This window comes from Daucus carota, chromosome 5 (genome assembly GCF_001625215.2).
Source record: "Daucus carota subsp. sativus chromosome 5, DH1 v3.0, whole genome shotgun sequence".
In the NCBI taxonomy this organism is placed as follows: domain Eukaryota; kingdom Viridiplantae; phylum Streptophyta; class Magnoliopsida; order Apiales; family Apiaceae; genus Daucus; species Daucus carota.
Genome location: NC_030385.2, coordinates 33,095,680 through 33,116,659, shown reverse-complemented (window position 1 = coordinate 33,116,659; position 20,980 = coordinate 33,095,680). Strand labels below are relative to the sequence as shown.

Below are 20,980 nucleotides of genomic sequence, written 5' to 3'. Positions count from 1 at the left end.
ATTTTAGACAATATTTTTAGATTTTTAAAATTTATGTACTATTTATTTTTAATTTTTTGATTGTTTTATTTGATTTAAATAAAAATAAATAGTATAAAATTTTTTAAAAATCTAAAAATATTTTCTAAAATACTAGAACTCAAAATCTTTCATTTGGATGTAATACCATTCATAAAAAATGTGTGGAACTCAATATATAATATTTTTAGAATTTCAACTAACGACGCAATGATATTTTTGATACAAATCTTTGTAATGAGTGACCCATTTGAATCAGATTTTTGTTTAATGATGATTTTGATACATTTTAAACAAGTGAATGATGCTTTTGATATTTTTCCCGATGTTAATTTTCATTTTTTTCCCAAAAAATAAAAAAAAATAAATAGCGGCACTGGTTTGGAATAGACACCTTAACCAAAAAGCCTTGCTTGGGAATGGGACTTGGAATAACAGAGGGGCGAGAATAAGCGATGTTATGCATCTACCCAAACACGACCTAGGTTTATATCAGGAAGAGTCTTAAATCTCAGAGTAGACCTCCGTAGTACCCATCCACCTATATGCAGTAAAGTCTTGGAAACGCACACACTCACCCGCTCTTCTCAATCCCTCTTTTACTCACTCACGCACACAGACACACACATATAAATTCAATTCATTTCCGTTCAATTCAATTCTATTCCGAATCTAAAATGGCATCGAAGTTCGGAATGGCGAGTGGAATTCCAGAGCGTCGCGTTCGACCTATATGGGACGCCATCGATTCTCGTCAATTCAAGAACGCTCTCAAACTCTCCGCTACTCTGCTTTCCAAGCATCCTAAATCTCCTTACGCTCTCGTAAGTCTCTCCTTCAATGTTTACACACTTACTGTAATTTATCATGTTCGTGGTGATTATATCTGAATTCAATCTACTACAATTAATAACAATGTACATGTCGGAGTTATATATCTTATGGTTAAGAGAGAATTGACTTTAATTCGACGATAAAGGTTACCTGGAAAGGAAAGCAATACGAAAATTTGGCGTATTTGTATTGCCGATAGTATTCAAATAAGCTGATACTACTTGCTACTGATATGATCCAAAAGATTTAACGGCGTATGACACGTGTAGGTTACTTTGCTTAGCTCAGTTCGGTGTATATTACTGGATTTGGATTGGCGTTCTATTACCACATGAGGAGGAATAACAGCTAGCCGACACTAAACTTTTTCATTGCCTGAACATCTAGGGATTCGTAATAGAGTTCTGATGGATTAATCAGGTTTATTATAATTGACTACAAATTATTCTAAATTAAACAATTCTGGTTTATAGCAGTTGACTCGATTATAACAATTCTTTTGTTTAGTTTAATATAATAGCTCCATATGGTGACAAGCAGATAAAAATTATTTTACGATCACCTGCATCTAATAAAATCTGAGTTTACCCTGATAGTTATAATTAAGCTACACAATGCTCTTTGGTTATGCAAATTCATATATGTTAATATTACAAATTAAATCTTAATATTCAGGACTATCCACTATAAAAATGGATGAAAGACGACATTTACAAATTTTATAGAAGTGGTTGAATTGGAAGCCGGAAAGAGTATCCTATATCTGCAGCTGATCTATAGAGACTACTGATGTGCTGTAATTAACCTTATCAACACTGCAGAGGGGTAGAGGCATGATTTTAGATGTTTATAAGCCAGGTCTGGGTTGGTGATTGTTCATTCATTTTTAAGGTTCATAGTAGTGGTTTGCAATTGTTTGCAAACACTCTGTGGGGCTTTTTGATGTGATAAAGACTTTTTGCTTCAATGTGGGTATTCAACTGGTTGGGAGATCTCCAAATTTACTGGAACAAATTTTTGATAGTAATTTTACATGTCTATTGGGTGATTTGCACCCCTAGGGCTGTAATGAAAGAATTTTATCCCTGACTCAGACACTGGGAAAAATGCTTAAAAAGATATTGGTGTTTGATTGTGTTTTGCATGAAGAATATGACATGGTTTGTATGCTTTTCAAGTAATTGATGTTTTAAAAATATTTATAGTGAAGATACGCGTTTAATCCATGCCAGATGAATTATGTCCTCGGGCATTAGTAATTAGACTGTGTTAATTAGCTCATTCGTAGACTTTTGCTAATATATACACTATTCTGTAGGCACTGAAGGGTCTTATTTTGGAAAGGATGGGAAAATTTGATGAGGCACTTTCTGTGTGCCTTACTGCTAAAGATATGTTGTTTAGCAGTGCTTCCATATTAATTGATGATCTCACTTTAAGCACATTGCAAATTGTTTTCCAGAGACTTGATCACCGTTAGTCTTTGCTTCACTACTCGATGTATATTTACAGTTCATTAAAAAAATTGATCTAGCTCATATTCATTTATCTCATCAGTGGATGTGGCTACAAGTTGTTATGAGTATGCTTGCGGGAAATTTCCAAATAACGTGGAGCTGATGATGGGACTTTTTAACTGTTATGTCAGAGAGTATTCATTTGTGAAGCAACAGCAGGTTGATGTTTCTGTCAATCCTCTATTTCTTAGGTTCTTGAACTTCCGTAGCATTATTCTTTAAGAGGTGATTTCGTAAGAGGGGTAATCGGATCTGGCCTTAACATTATCGTGCAGATAGCTATGAAAATGTACAAGATTGTTGGCGAAGAAAGGTTCTTGCTGTGGGCAGTTTGTAGCTTTCAGCTGCAGGTTCTGCCTTCTCTACTTGCTTGTCTTGTTATTTTCATTTACAGTTTTTCAGTTAAATGCTACCTTATATTCTTTAATTGAAGTTCTAAAGTGAAATGAACTGGCGTTATAAAACAGACGGAACTAGAAGTGGGCTAATTTTCTAATATGTGATTCTTCAAATTTTTCTTACAGAGGAACAAGTGTATTGTTCATATATTTTAAGTCTACTTTTTAGTTGACCAAGTCGATTCCAGAAAGGAATAGAAAATCAGAGCATCTAACATGTAGACATATATTTCATCATTCCCCTTCATGTCGTTGGATGCATTATTGTTAATATGTATGTGAAACATCTTATCTTCATCTATAGTGGTCGGAAAAATTTCTGAACTTGAAATATTGAAACCTAACAAGGGCTAGGGTGACCACTGGCTGAAGTCATAACCATTTTAGCTTATTATTGGGGTATGAATTGATAGAAAACCATAAATAGTAAAAAAATCAATTTTTATCTTTACCTGTTGATTTTTTAATTAAAATCTGTAAAAGCCTTTGAAATAAAACGGAGGAATAACCTTTATTAGGTCATTTAATTTCCATGGAATAATAAGCATGAAACCTCCATTCTAACTTCTGATCACATAATCTTATCTATTGTTTTGCTTATCCAATTGTTTTAATTTCAATAGGTTTTTTGTGGTTCGGGGGAAGACAAGCTTTTGCTTTTAGCCGAGGGTTTGCTTAAGAAGCACATTGCTACACATAACTTGCATGAGCCAGAAGGTGCATATTTCTTTTTCTCCTCTCTGTTAACGTGGGATTCCCTTTTGTAAATCATTTGTAACTTTTCAGCTCTTAGTGTCTACATCTCGTTACTGGAATATCAATCCAAATTTGGGGATGCTCTTGAAATTCTATCCGGTAAATTGGGTTCGCTTATAGTGATTGAAGTTGATAAACTTCGAATACAGGTAATTTTTGCAGTCCTTTTTTACTACTTCTGTACTTGATGTTTGCTAGTTTCATATTGATGACTTGTCGGATTATATGATTTTAACAAGTTTTACTTAATTGAGGTCCACTATATAGAGGATGTATATGTGCGTATGTAGCGTGACCTCTGTACAAGAATGAGAATGTGAGTGGGATGGAGCTTATAGAAGTAAAACAAGAGAAGAGAAGTGGAGCTTAGTCAATTAACTTGCATCGCTTGCCAGATAACTGTTACATCTCGGCATCATTAAGACAATTTGTCCAATCACAGACAAGCGAATTTTGCAACTGGGAGACATTTGTAAATGTAGTATAATGTATTTCATACTTGTTGAATTAAGCAGTTTATAGGCGTATTAACTCATTATGATAGTACTTTTGCAATTATGTCTCTCAATAAACAACCGAAATTTTGTTTTTCTGAATTTACTGCTGTTGGAAGTTTGGTGATGGGCACCCAACGGAGGGGAAAATGATTTGTAGGAGCAGAGAACAAAAGATATTTAAGATGTTTTTTCATCGGGTATATGGTTGATGAAGTAAATTATTAACTGTATGTGATTTATTCTAAATGTATATATGGTTTAGTATCATTAGTTATTTTCATCCTTGTCAGCTTAGACTAATTAAACCTTTATGCATCAAGTTGGTTGGCACCTCGGTGTTAAGGAATCAGTATAGGAGTAGGGTTCAAGTCTCTATCATAGCCAGTTCTTTCTTAAGAGTCAGTATAGATGTTGTTAGGAATTCCTAAATAGGGTCATGTACTTGCCTCTCTTTCCATCTCTATCTCTCTGTGCATATGTGTGTGCACTCACACCCGAGTCTGTGCAAGGTTTATATTTCATCTATTTCTTACGACATGGTATTGTTTAACTTTAAGTTGACAGGGGAGGCTTCTTGCCCGGGCAGGTGATTATATTCTAGCTGCTGATATATTTGAGAGAGTTCTAGAATTATGGTACGTTTTTCCGCACGGTTCTTCCAAGCCAATACATTCTTTTACTGTTAATATTTTAGCTTAATTTATGATGTCTTTGAAAAATTAATAGTTTATATTATAACAAAAATTGTCTATATTTGGGGATCTTGATCGATGTTCGAGTAGGTTATTAATTTGTGTTGTCTTCTTTATCTTTAGTGGAAATTGGTTATTGGTTATTGGTTCAGAGTTTATTTGACTGGTTTCACTTTTGGTTGCAGAGTTTTTGATCTGATATGATAATATGACTATTTTAGTAATTTTCAGGCTTGATTTTGTTGTGTTTATATCTTCGACTTGTCCTACTACTATGAATGAGCAGTAATTACTAAAGTTTATGTAATAGTCTAATAGATATACACTTGGCTAGGCTAATTGATTGAAGTTTAGAAGTTTTGTAGACGCAATATTGACGTGTCCTAGGTCCCCTCATATTTATCTATGCTATATTATTAAAGCTAAACATACCAATGTTTGGTTGTTAGTTCGTAGTCTGGTGCAGTGCATTATAACTGTAGATCACTTAAATTAAATTGATGCGAAGTGTTAGATTGAAATTTCTATATGTCATTATCCAAGATATTGCTAAAGGTCTGAGGTTCGAATCCCGTCAACAACATATTAAAATAAATTATTAATTTAAACACATATAAGAAATTTATTAACTACTCCCTCCGTTCCCCTCAATTGTTTACATTGGGGGACAAGGGCTTGGCACACATTTTAATGCTCTCACAAAGTATAGTTTGATAAATTATTTTGTACATTTTTTCTTCTGAATAAAAGTTTAATGTTTAAATTTGTATACAAAAAATGAATTTTTTTAAAAATAAGTTATCAAAATATGTTTTACGTGCACCTTAAAATACGTGTCAAGCAATGCAAAAAAAAAAAACTGTAAACAAATGAGGACAGAGGGAGTATTTAAATACACACGTGTATCACACGGGTTATAGGCTAGTCAGTCTTTAAGGCCTGTAACTTGTAAGCATTAAAATTTGCAATATACATTTACATTCCGAGCATTTGGTTTTTTAGTTAAACAAGCTATCTGCTTGCATATGCCTCTTTTTTTTCATAATAAAGAGATAGTATATATGCTATAAGTTTATATTATTACTTTGAAGTATAAATGGTCCATGGAAAATTCATAAACAACTTAAAACTGACTAATAAGTTGATACCTGAGAAGTAAAATAGAGACTTAATTCAGTAAACTTATGTGATTTGCGATTTGGTAGCAAATATGAATATTACCTTGTATATTTTTGTTGCTTCTTTTTCTGTTACAACTCTCTTACTTTTACATCTTCTAATTGACGTATTGTCTCTAAAGATTTCCAATATGGGGGCCGTTTGGGTAAGCTTAAAAAAAGTGATTCCTTACTTCAAGTAAAGAAGTGGATGAGAAGTGAGAAGTAAATAAGTTAATAAAGTGTTTGGAAAAGAAGTAGAAGCTCTGAGAGAGAAGCTAGCATTTTCAGCATCTTAAAACTGCTTTTACTTATTTACACAAACGGGTCAAAAGAAGCAGAAGCCAGATGTAGCTTCTGCTTTTTGGAAACAAACAGGCCCATGAACTTAACTCATATGTAGGAAAATTGTTCAATAACTTTTACTTAATGTTCTGAATGTGACTCGAAGTAGCAATTGACTTCTTTTCAGTTAAGCGAACAGTTAAATTTGGCAACTATTTGTTTCTGAAGTCTGCCTTAGTCTACCTGATGTAGGCTTTGCTTGATAGTTGGAACCATGACTTTTTGTTTTCCACTATTTGCAGTCCTGATGACTGGGAGTGTTTTCAAAACTACTTGAGTTGTTTAATCGGAGACAACAGTTACTGGAGCAAGGGAGCTCAGAATAATTCGATTCATCTTCCGAATTCTGGTGATTGCAAGAATTTGCATTTAACAGAAGAAATGGTGCATTCTTTGCTTCGTAGATATTTTATTTTTCAACTAGTATGCGAAATTTTGTCCGTAAATATGACATTGTCAACTGTATGTGCAGTTTGACTCCCGTATTTCCAGGGCATCTGATTTTGCATTGAAGTTAGCTGAAAAAGCGAGTAGTGATTCAATAAGATGCCCATACTTGGCAAGTATAGAAATTGAAAAAATGAAGCTTATATATGGCAGGGGAGATATGGACAAGCTAATTGAGGTTATGATCCAATACTTCTGCAGGTTAGGCTCGAGATCTTTGATTGTTTCTTTTTAAAGAAATTTGACATAGTTATAGGATATTCTAATTAATATTATTAATGCATGATTGTAAAACAGCTACATGAAACCAACATATAGTTCTTGTAACTTCTTAATTGATACATTGACAAAGACAAACTCGAGGACTACCCTACATTCATATTAGGTAGTTACTCCCTCTTTTTTTTTTGTGTGTATCACGCTTTGATTTTGGCACTTTTTTAGGTGGGTTGATCGGATAGTAGAAATTATTATTTTTAGTTGATTTTTTTTCATGAATTAAAATTTTGATTACATATTTTAGTTCAGAAAAAGAAAATTTTAAAAATAATATTTTCAACTACCCGGTCAAAGCACTTAAAAGTGTGTTCCAAAAGTCAAAGTGTTATATAAAAAACAGAGGGAATAGTAAATGACACAATTGCTGACAAAACAAGTGAGGCTCATTTATTTTGTCGTGTGCAAACTCATATATACATCTCACGTCTACATGAGAGTTAATGGCTAGCCGTTAATCTTTTGAATAGAGACGTGCTTTGATATTTTTCCAAATGATGCGACTTCTTGTTCGTAAATGTTTAAAATTTTGTGGCCAAAAAATAACTAGAGGCATGGAGCTGATAGAGTTTTATTTATTGAAAACTGTACTCCACCTTAGTGTCATATATTGTATCTTTTATCTTGCAAGTGACAATTATATAATGACACATCACTTGAACTTGTGAGAAATCTAGAAACGGCAAGACTATTAGGCATGGCAGTAATATATGCATTTAATTAATATTTATTCAACATAGCCAAGTTTCAGGAGAATTAAGGTAGCAGGCGGCTCATTATAAAGCCTGTAATTTCTTGTTCAATCCTACCTTTCAGCAACTGTAGATTGTGATAAGCCACTATCAGTCATGCATGGAATTAGGGTGGCCAGCAGCTTTCAATGACACCTTCTGCCCGATAGATTAATTTTATTGTAAATTGAGAGTAATATATCCAGTATGGCAGAAGAAGTTGTATATCATGGCCTTTGGTTAATATCAATGCTCATCTACTATTAAATTTCTTATCTGGAAAAACTCTCTAACAATTTAGTCATCTGATACTTTCATTGGATAAACAGGTTTGGTCACTTACCTTGCTTCGCTTCCGATGTTAAGATGTTTCTTGAAGTTTTAACTCGTGATAAGAAGAACGAGCTTTTGGAGAAGTTAGTTGAAAGCTGTGGAGCTCTTGTCACAGAGCCAAAAAAACTTCTTGGGCAATCGATAACAGTTTTTAAAGTTCGAGAGTTAATTGGGGACATGTGCACTCTTCCTGCTACTGGTATGTCCGCCATTTTGTTGATGTTGTTCTAGCATATCTTTAGCGAACTATTCTAAGAAAGTAAGAATACCTTATTGCTGGTGGAAGAATGTCTTTATGGGCAGCGCAAGTCTATTGTCCTTTTTTCTGAATAAAATTACTCAACAGTCAACAAGACTTAGAATTATCTGCATATAGCATTTTGCATCTGAAACCTTGTACAAGTGACCTGAAGGGTATACATCATTTACTAAGGTCGCGCTCAAGAGAGAACCAATCCTTAAAATAGAACCTTAGAACCTCTAAGGTTCTGCTGCAAAACCCTAAATTTCACATAGATTTTTAGGATCTAAATCTAAATACATGTTTTTTGCATCGTTGTCTGTGTTCAAAAATAATTTCAACATATAATACATAAACACGACATTTTTTTCCTGTACAGTTCTGCTGCAGAACCCTAATGAATACTAGAAATAAGGCTAAAGGTTCTAAGGGTTCTTAGGCTAAGGGTCCTAAGTGGAACATAACCCTCATTTACTAATAAGCACTAAAACAATTTTCTCAAATCATCAATTGATCCTATCTCCCTTTCCTTCGTAACCTGATTTACTGTTATAATACGCTTGGCTTTTTTCCTCTATACAACCTTGTTAGTTTGGAGGTTGCATATAAGCATTGTGACTGTTGCTCCAGAGTTTTCAGAAGAGGAATATAAATGCTTTAAGGCTGACTTCTGGTGTCCACTTTTAACAATGCCCTTTCTTAACTGTTCTCTGATATACATTTTGTACATGCATTTCTCACTATTGTCTGTTAATCTTTCTTTTTCCTTCTCTATTTCCTTCTGGAAAAACGGACATTTTGTTTTGTAACAGCTTGATTATCATTTTGGATTACTGGCATGTCAAATTGATGCAACTGTGAATTTTTTATCCCCTATATGTTAATGATTAGTATTTCTGGGTTTCATGTGGTTGATTAATTTTATTTTGGTCAAGTGTCTGGTTTTTTTAAAGGGATGTTTTTTAAGATTTTAAGTGTGTAGGTTAATATTCCCTTTCTCTCCAATGGAGCCCTGCCTTACAATTTTAAGGTGTACAAGGCTGTGTTATTTTATGTATACATATTGATATATGTACCACCATTTCTGTTTGCTTTAATAACTGTATTGTTTGAATTTCTTTATCTAATATTCATAACCTTTACTGTATTCTTTACTTGGCAACTGAACTATGACCTTCTGCCCTTGTTAGATATAGAGGGCTTTGCAGTTGAAATGGTGGATATTTATTGCAAGAATCTTCCACTTTCAAAGGACTTAGACATTCAAGAGAGTGTGCATGGGGAAGATCTATTGTCCATGGCTTGTAATATATTGGTTCAGGTAATGCTATGTCTTTGAGGCTTGTGTTGCTAGTTCTATACCTTTCTAAGCATTTCCTGGTTATAGCTCTAAATAATTGGTAGCATGTCTAAGTTTATTTGCATTAAGTGGTTGCAACATGCATATATCAATAAACTGAACAAGAATGGCTCCTGAGCATGCTTGTTATAGTGATGAGGTTTGATGTTTGTAGGCCTTCACAATAATATAGTGACCTGTCATATGTTGTGGGCACTGGCATTCGTATGGCACCCATGACGTTTATATGTAAGATATGAGGTATCAGTTACAATTTTATAAATTACATTATAAGTCTTAGTGAATACCTAAATATCAGCAGTACTACAACATGTAATTTAAAACGAAAACACCAATACACATTAACTTTGGAACTAATAAGAAAACCAAGTAATACGTTGTTACATTATGGGCAGAATGTATTAAAACATTGTAGGTTGGGAAGGTTCACAAACTAAAGTAAGAATCAGCAAATTATGAAGTTGCACATACAAATGGAATCATTAGGCACCATATATTTTACACTTAACTTCAGTTAAATGACAAACTAGGGCTTCATCTATGTGACTACTTTATCTATGTAGGATTGAGACCTGGATCTGACCGAACTTATCTAACATTAGGCATTTTGCATCAACTATGTGGTGGTTTGGGGCGTACTGTAGCATAGTGGTGAGTGCCATAAGTACCTAGGATGCAACATTGCCATATGGTGTTTTGGGTGTCTAGTAGCGCCCGCCATGAAAACCATGTCAAGGAGATTGAATCTCCTAATATTCTTGTTAAAGATTTAAAGATTTATGCACTTGTTGGTTTCTCATGGTTATATTGAATTCCTGGTTATAGCTATTGTGTTTACTTGGTTTGTTCAGTTGTCTATATCTTTGTACAGGCTAATTGTTATCCTTAATTATATTGTTCAAAGCTAATGTACGAAGTGTATTATGTGTTATATCGTTCAAAACTAGAGATTAAGTTGTGCGATTACACCTTATGAGCATGATTTTAACTGATTTCTATCGTCAGTGATGATGTATTATGTGGTGTAAGGTATCACTCAAGCTTTAAGAGGGCCTAGTAATAACTTACCTGCTGAACGTTGTATTATTTTCATGGACTATGAAGTTACCTACTACCTATATGTTCTTTCTGCCTACAGTTGTTCTGGCGTACAAACCATATAGGATATATGCTGGAAGCAATTATGATTTTGGAGTTCGGTTTGACAATTCGGAGGTTTGATATTTTTTTGCTTCATATTATCCTTTCTATTTTTATTTATACTAGACTGTATCTAAACTTGAATTCAGCACTTGTGAACAAAGTTTGTTGATGTAAAATCATTGGCAAGTAGTCAAATAAATTCTAACTTTTGCATCTCATTAAATTGTCTATAACTTATTCTTTCAGATCTGTGCTGACTGCTGACTATTATGTAACCCTAAGATTGTTAACTGAACCTAGATTTGTTGACATTTATTAATCAACATGTCCTAATATCTCTGTAGACATTAGTAGGTATGGTTTTGCACCTACTTGTATTCATGTAACTGAAAGCGTCTTTGTAGTTCTCTGTTTCAACCTTCACCACTAACTTATTTATCAAGCTAACTCATATGTCCTCTCATATCCTCTCTAAAGATTCTTTTTTTAATGGAGGACTTTTACTCGTAATATACCATGATTAATCCTTAATGAATCCCATGAACTTGGGACCACTTGCATGCTGCTAGTTATCTGTCTCATCTCATTCTACACTCTATTCATATCAGTTCGTTATCTGCCATTGTAAGTCTTTCTGCATTTATGTCTCTGGTTACATTCTTTTTCTTGTTTTTTGCAGACATGTATCACAATATAAGATTTTATTGTTACATTTGTATTCTCATTGGTGCGCTCTTCCTTTAGCATATGACTGGTAAGTTATTTCACTTTCTTGCAACTGTAGTCCTGTTTCTGGGAAGCCATTCCCTTTATTTAATTATAATAGTTTTGCTGCATAGAAATGAAGTTTATGTATCAGAGTGGGCATTCGTAGAATATTTGTTATCTCTCAGTTGCTTTACCTATGGTTTCGTTATGTGTAGGTACAAGTCTTTGGATGTGAAAAATATCTTGCTGGAAACTGTATCGCACCACATTTTACCCCAGATGTTAATGTATCCTCTTTGGAATGATTTGGGTGATCTCTTGAAAGATTATCTAAAGTTCATGGATGACCATTTTCGAGAATCGGCTGACCTTACATTTCTGGCATATCGTCATCGAAACTATTCAAAAGTATATATATTATTTTCTGTTCTTGTTCATTCACTTGTTATCTCTTTTTGCATGAGCTTTGGATTTGTATTTGTATATTATTAATGGCATAGTAGTGAAATGATCCCATTTTTATTTAATTTGATGTTTTATCTTATTATTTATGTACTATTGCCAAACAATGCATTAACCTTACGTTGAACAGATATATAATTCTTACTGTTTATTTCTGCACTCAATATGTTTGATTGCAATCCTGTACTTGATAATATTTAATGTGAGCAAGAGAGACAAGCCTCCAATATATGGTAAGAGTAAAGGGGCACTCAGAATTAGAACTTCAAAATGTTGTCATAAACACCATAGGAGGAAGTGAAGAACTGCTTTGCCAATTCCAATTTATCTTTATCAATCAGTAGTGGTAGTATGCTGATGGAAGTATTAAACCATCACATTTGTCATTGTGTTTTCAGGTAATTGAATTTGTGCAGTTTAAAGAACGACTGCAGCGTTCAAGTCAGTACTTATTGGCTAAGATTGAGGAACCAATTTTACATCTGAAGCAGAATGCAGATAGCATCGAGAAAGAAGAGGTACCTCCCTCATCTTTGCTTGTTTAGAATTAAATTATTTTGATGTTCCGAGTTATATTTGACAGTTGTCTTTATGTCTCTTCTACTTTTCCAGACTGTTCTTGAAAATCTCAAATGTGGAACTCACTTTCTTGAGCTCTCAAGTGAGATTGGATCCAAATCTTTGACCTTCAATGAAGATATGCAGCTGAGGCCTTGGTGGACACCTACTTATGATAAGAATTATCTTTTAGGTCAGTAAAACGTCTATTTGTTTTGAAGTTTTTCTTTTATAGTATCAGATTCTCATAGAATGGAAATTTTCTTAATATGTAAAGGATGCTATTTTTTCTCATGGCATATGTTATCTATTGTTCTTCTAGGAATACGAAGGATTACTATGTGTTATATAATTTGAAGAACAAGTTACTGTGTTTTTTTCCTTAAATTGAATATCTCTATCTATACATGTTATAGTATATTTTCTTATTCGAACTACTTGCCACCTTTTTTTCCTGTGTTTTTGTTTTAGCTCATGTGAACTTGATTTCTGTGCAGGACCATTTAAAGGGGTATCCTATTGTCCTAGAGAAAGTACGGTGAGTTACTGGGGAGGGCATATAAGCCTTTCCCATGTCATCTGGATATTGTATATAGGTCATTTAATGTTACATTTCAGTTTATGATTCGAATGATAGAAAATGGAATACATATCCACCACTCTTTACCTTCTAACTAAATATCTCTCTCTGTATTCTACCTTATTTGCAAGTTTCTCAATCCCCGTCTTCAGTTCTGATCTGTTCTCTCTCAATTTTGTCTTCATTACTCTGTCATCTATCTTCATCTACTTATATCTCTGTTAATTCTCTGCTTCCATTGCATGTTCACTGTTATATCTTATATAAACTAGATATATACCTGGAGATCCTGCCGTATGCCTTGATGCATTATATCTTCTGTTGCAGCAAACTCAGATCAAACAAATGGAAGCAAACGCTTTGAAAACAATTGAGAGGAGGTCCCTTGTTCCTAGGATGATCTATTTATCTATACAGAGTGCTGCTTTATCAATCAAGGATAATATTGAAGCCAATGGTTCATTACCTGAACATCAGGTCCCCTCTGAGCTAAGGATATTGCTTGAGCGCTATGCAAATATATTGGGCTTTTCTTTCCATGATGCGATCAATATGGTTTCCAATGTTCAAAGTGGTCACAATTCTTCAGAGGTATTAATCTATATCCAGCTTGAGTGATTATGTTATCTTATCCAATTATTTTGTTACTTTATTTATATTCTGATCTACCGTACTGATGTTTAAAATAATACTGACACATATAATTTATGCTTTATAATTATTCTAGAAGGGGAAATTATTCAACTAAGATTTCAATGTGTAACGATAATAAAATCCACCTGACAGACAAAAACTGAATATTCAATTCATATGTAATTAGAAGATAATACAATCATATATAAACAATATATGTGTGGAAAGTACGAATAGATATGAACAAAATATTCAAATTATATTTAACTAGAAGACAATTAAATATTAACAATATATGTACGAAAAGTATGAACAGATATTAAGTGAATTTATATGCAAGTATAGGAAAGGACTGACATGTATATTGACACATTTTTTTTATAACATTTGAAATGTTGTCAAAATAATTAATTTACCACTAACATTATATCAAAAAGTTATTGGTAAGCGGGACATTGTAAATATTAGAACAATAAATCAGGATACTTTTAAATATTTAATTCTTAAATCCTACCTGAAAGACTTGTCCATTTATATAGTATAATATTCAAGATGATCATTTTTAGGTATATGCATATATCTAGTTTAACCTTTAACCTGATACAATGACTTTATGAGCCGCCGATATACAATATAAGATAATTTTTGTAATGCAGCCCAGTTGATTGAGTCACACTTGACACTTGAGCGATAAATATGACGTTGATGTGAAAATAAAAATCCATATTTTTTAGTATTATAGTGGTTCCAGCTGATGCTGATCAGGGTGTTGACTGCTAAGTAGGCCCCTTTTTCATGTGGAAACAGTTTTTATAACTGTGCAAAACTTCAAATCTTTGCAATGAATTCCTTTTTGCTTCATGAAGTGTGCGGAGAGTATAGTCACACTGTTGAAATGGCATATCCTGAAGATGCATACCGAAAAGTTCCGTATCATGAATTGTCTTCTAAAATTCTTTATAGTTTAATAGGGTTTAAGTGAGTCCTTAGTGTTTGAGGGGTTTTATATTAAGGCCACTTTGGAAACTTGAGCCTCTTTTTATTCACCCTGAGCACTTATTATAACATTTTGTTTATCTAAATTTTGTGCCAATATGCATGTCTTCTATTAATTATTTGAAGTATCACTTATAAGTTAACATCTTATATTAAGTTTCTTTAGTCTTATTCCAAATATAGATGCATAGTTGCTACTAATCAATAATTATTATGTTATTGTTTAAGAACTCGATAAAATTGTAGCATCATTTAAAATTATGATTGTTGTGTTCCTTGAATAATTTTTACACTGTATATAATGAATATGATAAACAGCACTGAAAATTTTGAATTTTAAGAGAGAGATAGTGGTGAATACTTGCAACTTCCCAATAAATGACAGAAGTTGGCTCTTAAAATTTTGGAGCTTTTGTAGAGGCAAATGTTGTTATACTCATCTGAAGCAGAGTATCATACTTGCCGCACAATTGGCCCAAGCATCGCCTACTATCTACCTCCTTTAATATTTTATCTTGTTTGTGTTTTGTGGAGTACTCCCTCCGTCCCTAATTAGTTGTTATGTTTTGACTTTTAATGATCAAATTGATCAATTTTTGGCCGAAGATTTAGAACTATTCTTTTATGATTTTTAAAAACTGAAAATTATGTTTTAAAGTAAAATAGGTGCTTGTTTGGGAAAGTAGAAGTCGGTCTTCTTCTAATAAAAAGTAGGCTTCCGCTTTTCCTGAGCTATTTTTGTAAAGAAGCAGAAACACTTTTAAGAAGTTCTAGAAAGAGAAGTAGGAAATTGAGAAAGCTAGCTTTTTTTTGGTGCTATTTCTACTTCTTTTCAATATTCTTTTCCAGTAACACTCTACGTCTTTAATTTATCAAACATTCCAAGTTTAATTGTCGAAACACTTGAAAACTTACAAGTCACATCATCCAAACATTTTAATGACTTATAAACCATAAGTTACTTATCACTTATAAACTGCTTCTTTACTTTTAGCAATAAGTAACTTCTTTTAAGCTTAGCCAAACGGCCCCTATACTTTACGATGATATAATTCTTTTATACTTCATTAATTATTGAGTTAATTGCATTTTGTAACTCTTAACTTTGGCTCAATCGCAGAAGAGTTACCATATTTTGAAACGTGGCAGTTCGCCTTCAAAACTTCGAAGTGCCAACTGCCTCTTTCTTAACGGAATGGGGGTCGGGGGATACAAACTGCAATACATTATGAACTTTGGAGTGCCAACTGCCACGTTTCAAAGTATGGGTACTTTTCTGTGAATGAGCCAAAGTTAAGGGTTACAAACTGCAATTAACTCTTAATTGTATAAAATATGTGAAATTTAGTCAATTTAACCGTTTAAAGCTCAAACAGGACAACTAATTAGGGAGTAATAACCAAGGAACTACTATATAGGCTTTAAATGATACCAAAACTTCACGGAGATCCTAAACAATGCTGAAGTGATCGACTAGAAGCAATTGTGCATCTATTGATATGTTTGGGGTTAAGATTAGCAAATCTTAACATAAGAGTTAAGCCATTAACATAGAAGTGAAAATATTAGTACTTCAAATTATTCACTATACATATAGGTGAGGTAACTTGAGAAACAGAATAGAAAAGTAAATAGTTTATGTTGAATGAAAGGGTTTCAAGTTTTAGCGGTAACCAACTAGAAAAAACCCTCAACTACTATTATTCTCTATAAAGTTTACTGCATATATGACAATTGACATATGTGCTCCAACACATTGTAGAAGTTTGCCTTGCCCTGTTTTGCTCCACACAGAGAATAGATGTTTTTAGTTAGGGGACACATATAGGCTGATGCAACCTTTCTGATCAGCATTTAGTCTGTTATGTAAGTTACCATATGTGATATGGTATGAGAAGTTACGAGAAAGACTATATCACAGCATCGCTTATTCGTGAATTTCTTTCCGTGTTATTTATTGGTAAATGTATACATAGAAGGTCAGGAGTATGCTTCAATATCTGTTAGAAGCCTACTTTCATGTTAGTGACATCTATTTAATTATGCAGGCCGTAAGTCCAAACCTCATTGAATTGATGAATTTCTCTGTGTTCTACAACGCATGGATTTTAAGTTCTCATGAAAAAGGTGCATCCCTTGGAGAGAAAAACAAGTCTAGTTCCTGGCAGCTTGTAAATTCATTTTTAGAGAGACAAATCGTTGAGAAAGTCAGATCCATGAGATCTCTGCTGTCAACTCCCTGCAGCGATCTTCCTGTTGTCATCCAAATGGTTACAGAACCGTTGGCTTGGCATATTTTGGTAATCCAGTCTTTTGTCCGATCATCTCTTCCAACTGGAAAGAAGAAGAAGAAGGGTGGAGCTACAGAACATTCGAACTCTCAACTATCTCATGAGATCAGGGATTCTATACTTCTTGTCTATAGTGTTATAGAGCAAGTAATAACGTGGTTAAAAGAACAGCTACAGAAATCAGTGGATGAAGGTTTGGATATGATACTTTCCTCTCTTACTACGAAAGAAACAAATGAAGGTCCTGGTAGAGTTTTCCATGTAATAGAAACTTGTGTTGCATCAGCAAGTCACACAGAGCTTGGTGACCGTATTTCTGGAGCCCTGAGGTGTTGGGATCCTGCTGGTGTTGGCAGGAAATTAATATCTGGACAGAGTACAGTACTTTCGGAATTTTTAATAATCTGCGAAAGTAAGATTAAATCGTTGCAGACATTGAAACTGCAAGTGTGAAGCAGAAGCTGCTTATGATGTTATGCTGGTGGCTTTGGGTCATGCTGCAAGAGGACAATCAGGTTCTGAACTCCATCAATGGAGTCATTTGGGTTGTGTAATTTTGCAATTTTGTCATATTCTTTGTAGAGTGTTTGAGATAGTTAGTTACCATTTCCAGGAATGATCAGTTTTTCCCCTCATTTTGAAGAAGAAACAGTTGCTCTACCGATCATTGCATGTTTGAAATTGTTAAGGCATGATTTTTTTTTGTCAGTTCAATTGATGTAACTTTAGTTATTTTTTTTCCTTTTCTCAAATGTTGGACAAGAACTCAAATACCGATATTTTTTCGCAGTCCCTTCATACCAAATTTCGTCTTGTTCTAGTTCTGCTCATATTATAAAAACTTAAATTTTATAGTTTTAGATATGTTTGAATATATTTTGTAGTGTTGTAAAATTTGGGAGTCAGATTTATATATCTGTAGTATGGTGTGTTGGCGTTTTTAGTTAAAACAGTGCAAAGGTTGTGCAAAACCAGGAATATTATTGATGGACAATTACCAGGGCTGGACGTCAGAAACGGAGAAGCTCTTGATATCAAAGTCCTTGACAATGCTTGCTACAATATCATCGGAAAAAATCTCAAATTGGTCACTGAAGTGAGCCTGTAATATCAAAACTTATATCAAATTTAACGGGGTCTCATTTGTACCACTTTAGTAACGGATAATGACATGTCCGTTAGTTTGACCAGTTGACCGACGGAAAAATGATGTGGCGAACAGAGTGACCAGTAGAGTAGCCTGTGACTCAGATTGTAACGGTCACAGAAGGAGAAAGAGGATAAAAATAAAATAAACAATAAAAACAAAACATAAATGAATTGAGGGTGAGATGGATTCTCCATTATTATCTGCTGCAACGATCTAACAGTTGCCGAAGAGTAGTGTACCCCCGGCTGGCTACTAGTTAATTAGGAAACTTAAAAATATCACAAACTTCATATTTTTATTTTATAATATTTATATTTCATTAGTAATTATAATATATTCTGATTATATATGTAAAACAAAGTTTTAATTTTATTTATCCACTTTTCAAATTTATTAAGTAACTATTTTTTTCTATTTGACGTTTTGATTTTCGACGCACAATTTTAAATATTTTGTCAATATAATAAAATTAATTATCTGTGACCCTTTTTTTGCGAATTGAGATTTTTGTTACATATTTTTTTAGAGAAATAAAATTTTAAAATTAATAATTTTTCATTAAATTAAAAATGTAAAATAGAAAAATAAAAATTATTAGATCCTATCATGTTACACATTTTTTTTATCTTTCTCATTATTTTATATAATTTTTTGAAATGTCGTGCACTATCCAATTATTAGAAATTTGAAAATTGGACATGACCGAGCGTAAAATGATATAATTTATAATTAAATTTAAATATTTTAAATACTTTTATAAATCAATTAGTTAATCTTATAAAATCCGTCCTAAGAAGGAACAGTAGAGAGATTGTGCGGTACCTGGTTTTATTATTTTAATAATTTATTTTATTTGTTTTTTGTTATCTTTTTTATCTCCTCGGACCATTGCAATCTGACGCGCATGCCACGTAAGGCCACTCAGCCATCCTGTTAACTACTCTGTTTGCCACGTCAGCTTTCTGTCAGGTCAACTAGTCAAACTAACGTTCTTGTCATTATTCATTACTAGAGTGGTACGGGTGAGACCCCGTTAAGTTTGATAAAACTTTTGATACTACACGCTTACTTCAGTGACCAATTTGAGATTTTTCCCCAATATCATCATCCATTACTACTTATAAGTTACAATTTCGTCTTTTATCTTGGAACACGATTAAGATAATAGACTTAGCTCATTATAGCAATCATTTACCACAAAATATGACTGGTTATTAAATGATTGGACAAGAAATAACTAAAGTCATTTGAATCAAGTCGCACCATATCTATATATATGATAAGTAAATTTCTCTTCTTTCATGGAATTGTCAAAATTATGCGTAAAAAATATTGACCATAAACTTATTAGTAGGGCGCCAGGAGATAGCAGCATGGGCAAATCACTCTGGCGAGCAACCAAACTTTCAACTACCAAAGAACTCTCATATTTAGTTGATTTAAATTAAGGATGAACTCATAATCGCTAAGCACGCATATGGTTTATTTACATGAAGCTGACAAAGATGGGCAGGGTTTGCCTCCTCTTGGCCTCAGGACGATCGATTGTGAATCATAATGCTATAAGCCTACAACTGGTGCTTCATATATTATAAGTCGTTGAAATAAGAGTTTATCTGGGAGGCTACCCATGGAGATGCTCCCTGACAATTGCTTGTTGGCAACAAACTATCCGCTACTTTTTATCGGGAAAAGAAAACCTTATGGTGGGGTGTCTAAGACTCTAAAATGCGGATAAGCTCATGGACCCATTACATATACACAAAAAATCTAGGGTTAATGTCTTTCCTCAATAAAAAAAACCGCGGATAGTTTGCTGCAACAATCAATTGACAGAGATTATAACCCGGCTGATATTTGCCGTTATAAACAAGATACTGGAAGCTAAACCAATCAATTTTATGTCATAAATTGGTAAATAATTAGAACCTAATACTCTAATACTCTTCACAGAGGTCAGTGATTGCTATTGATAAATATATAAGATGATATCAGACTGTGTACAACGGTGATTGCACCTTAAAAACCACCTATCCCAGTTTCTTAATTCAAGAAGCAGTATATGAGATAAACCCTGCAATCCTTGGTTCAAATAACTCTGCGATAGATGGACAAATTCAAAATTTGAAGTTTGATATATTAGAGATAAGTGATGGTGTTTCATTAAAGGATTAATTAAGAGATAGAGGGAGGCGGGTCAACTAGAGCAAATAATGCAGACCTTTCCACCAAATATTTAACCTTAAACATCATATTCTTTAACTCTAACTTCCACTAGTTTCTCCAACTAATCACAAATTCAGTTGCCAAGTTCACAGCTTATACACAAATGACGATTGTATTTACGTTAAATTTATAAGATTAGTACTGACAACTGTATAATAATATGAAAATATATAGAAGTTGTAACTGTAAAGTGACCAGTTCTCCTAAAACGTGAGGGTGTTAGGAGGGCTTACCAGAATCGTATTATATTCTAGCAGTAACGATTATGCTCAATGCACAAAGCTCAGACCATGGTATATTGGTATGCGAGGGTTAACTGTGCACAAGCTTACCTTAATTTTCATTAATAAAGATATTTAAGTAATAATATGTATCTGTCATATTGTTTTTCTATTTGAAATATGTATTTTAAGAAGGAGGTTGCTAGTAGGTAAACCAAATGCTATGTATTGTTGGACTAAGTGGCCTAATAATTTCAATTACTTGTTGAGTCAGGACCTAATGGTTCTAATCAGGTAAATACATCAACTTCACAAAATACATGCTTAATATACTATGGTTTACGTTTATAACAAACGCATAAACTAATCGATTCATTCCCTCCAAAATGCAGTATAAATAACTACCATAA

General features: G+C 33.4%; 1 protein-coding gene across 2 annotated transcripts; it reads left to right on the top strand.

Moving 5' to 3' along the window:
* The first annotated feature begins 435 nt into the window (after positions 1-435).
* Positions 436-17,793, top strand: LOC108223147 (N-terminal acetyltransferase B complex auxiliary subunit NAA25). Of its 2 annotated transcripts, XM_064093073.1 has the most exons (20): positions 436-842; positions 2,171-2,327; positions 2,410-2,528; positions 2,645-2,719; positions 3,391-3,484; positions 3,554-3,672; positions 4,585-4,655; positions 6,457-6,598; positions 6,687-6,862; positions 7,998-8,200; positions 9,433-9,563; positions 10,741-10,817; positions 11,425-11,499; positions 11,669-11,861; positions 12,314-12,433; positions 12,528-12,666; positions 12,971-13,011; positions 13,381-13,644; positions 15,803-15,944; positions 16,731-16,904. In XM_064093073.1, exons 1-20 carry the CDS (start codon positions 696-698, stop codon positions 16,751-16,753), a joined length of 2,508 nt encoding a protein of 835 aa, XP_063949143.1. In that variant the 5' UTR covers positions 436-695; the 3' UTR covers positions 16,754-16,904. The 2 variants fall into 2 exon arrangements, with proteins under 2 accessions (XP_063949143.1, XP_017252747.1); XM_017397258.2 differs by lacking the exon at positions 15,803-15,944 and having other exon boundaries at positions 438-842; positions 16,731-17,793.
* Positions 17,794-20,980: the final 3,187 nt, after the last annotated feature.

Excerpts from the sequence above, each read along its gene's own strand:
- LOC108223147 (XM_017397258.2), top strand. The coding sequence starts at position 696 with ATGGCATCGAAGTTCGGAATGGCGAGTGGAATTCCAGAGCGTCGCGTT. Across the intron at positions 2,328-2,409 it reads TTTCCAGAGACTTGATCACC|TGGATGTGGCTACAAGTTGT; the intron begins GTTAGTCTTTGC and ends TTATCTCATCAG. Across the intron at positions 3,673-4,584 it reads TTGATAAACTTCGAATACAG|GGGAGGCTTCTTGCCCGGGC; the intron begins GTAATTTTTGCA and ends TTAAGTTGACAG.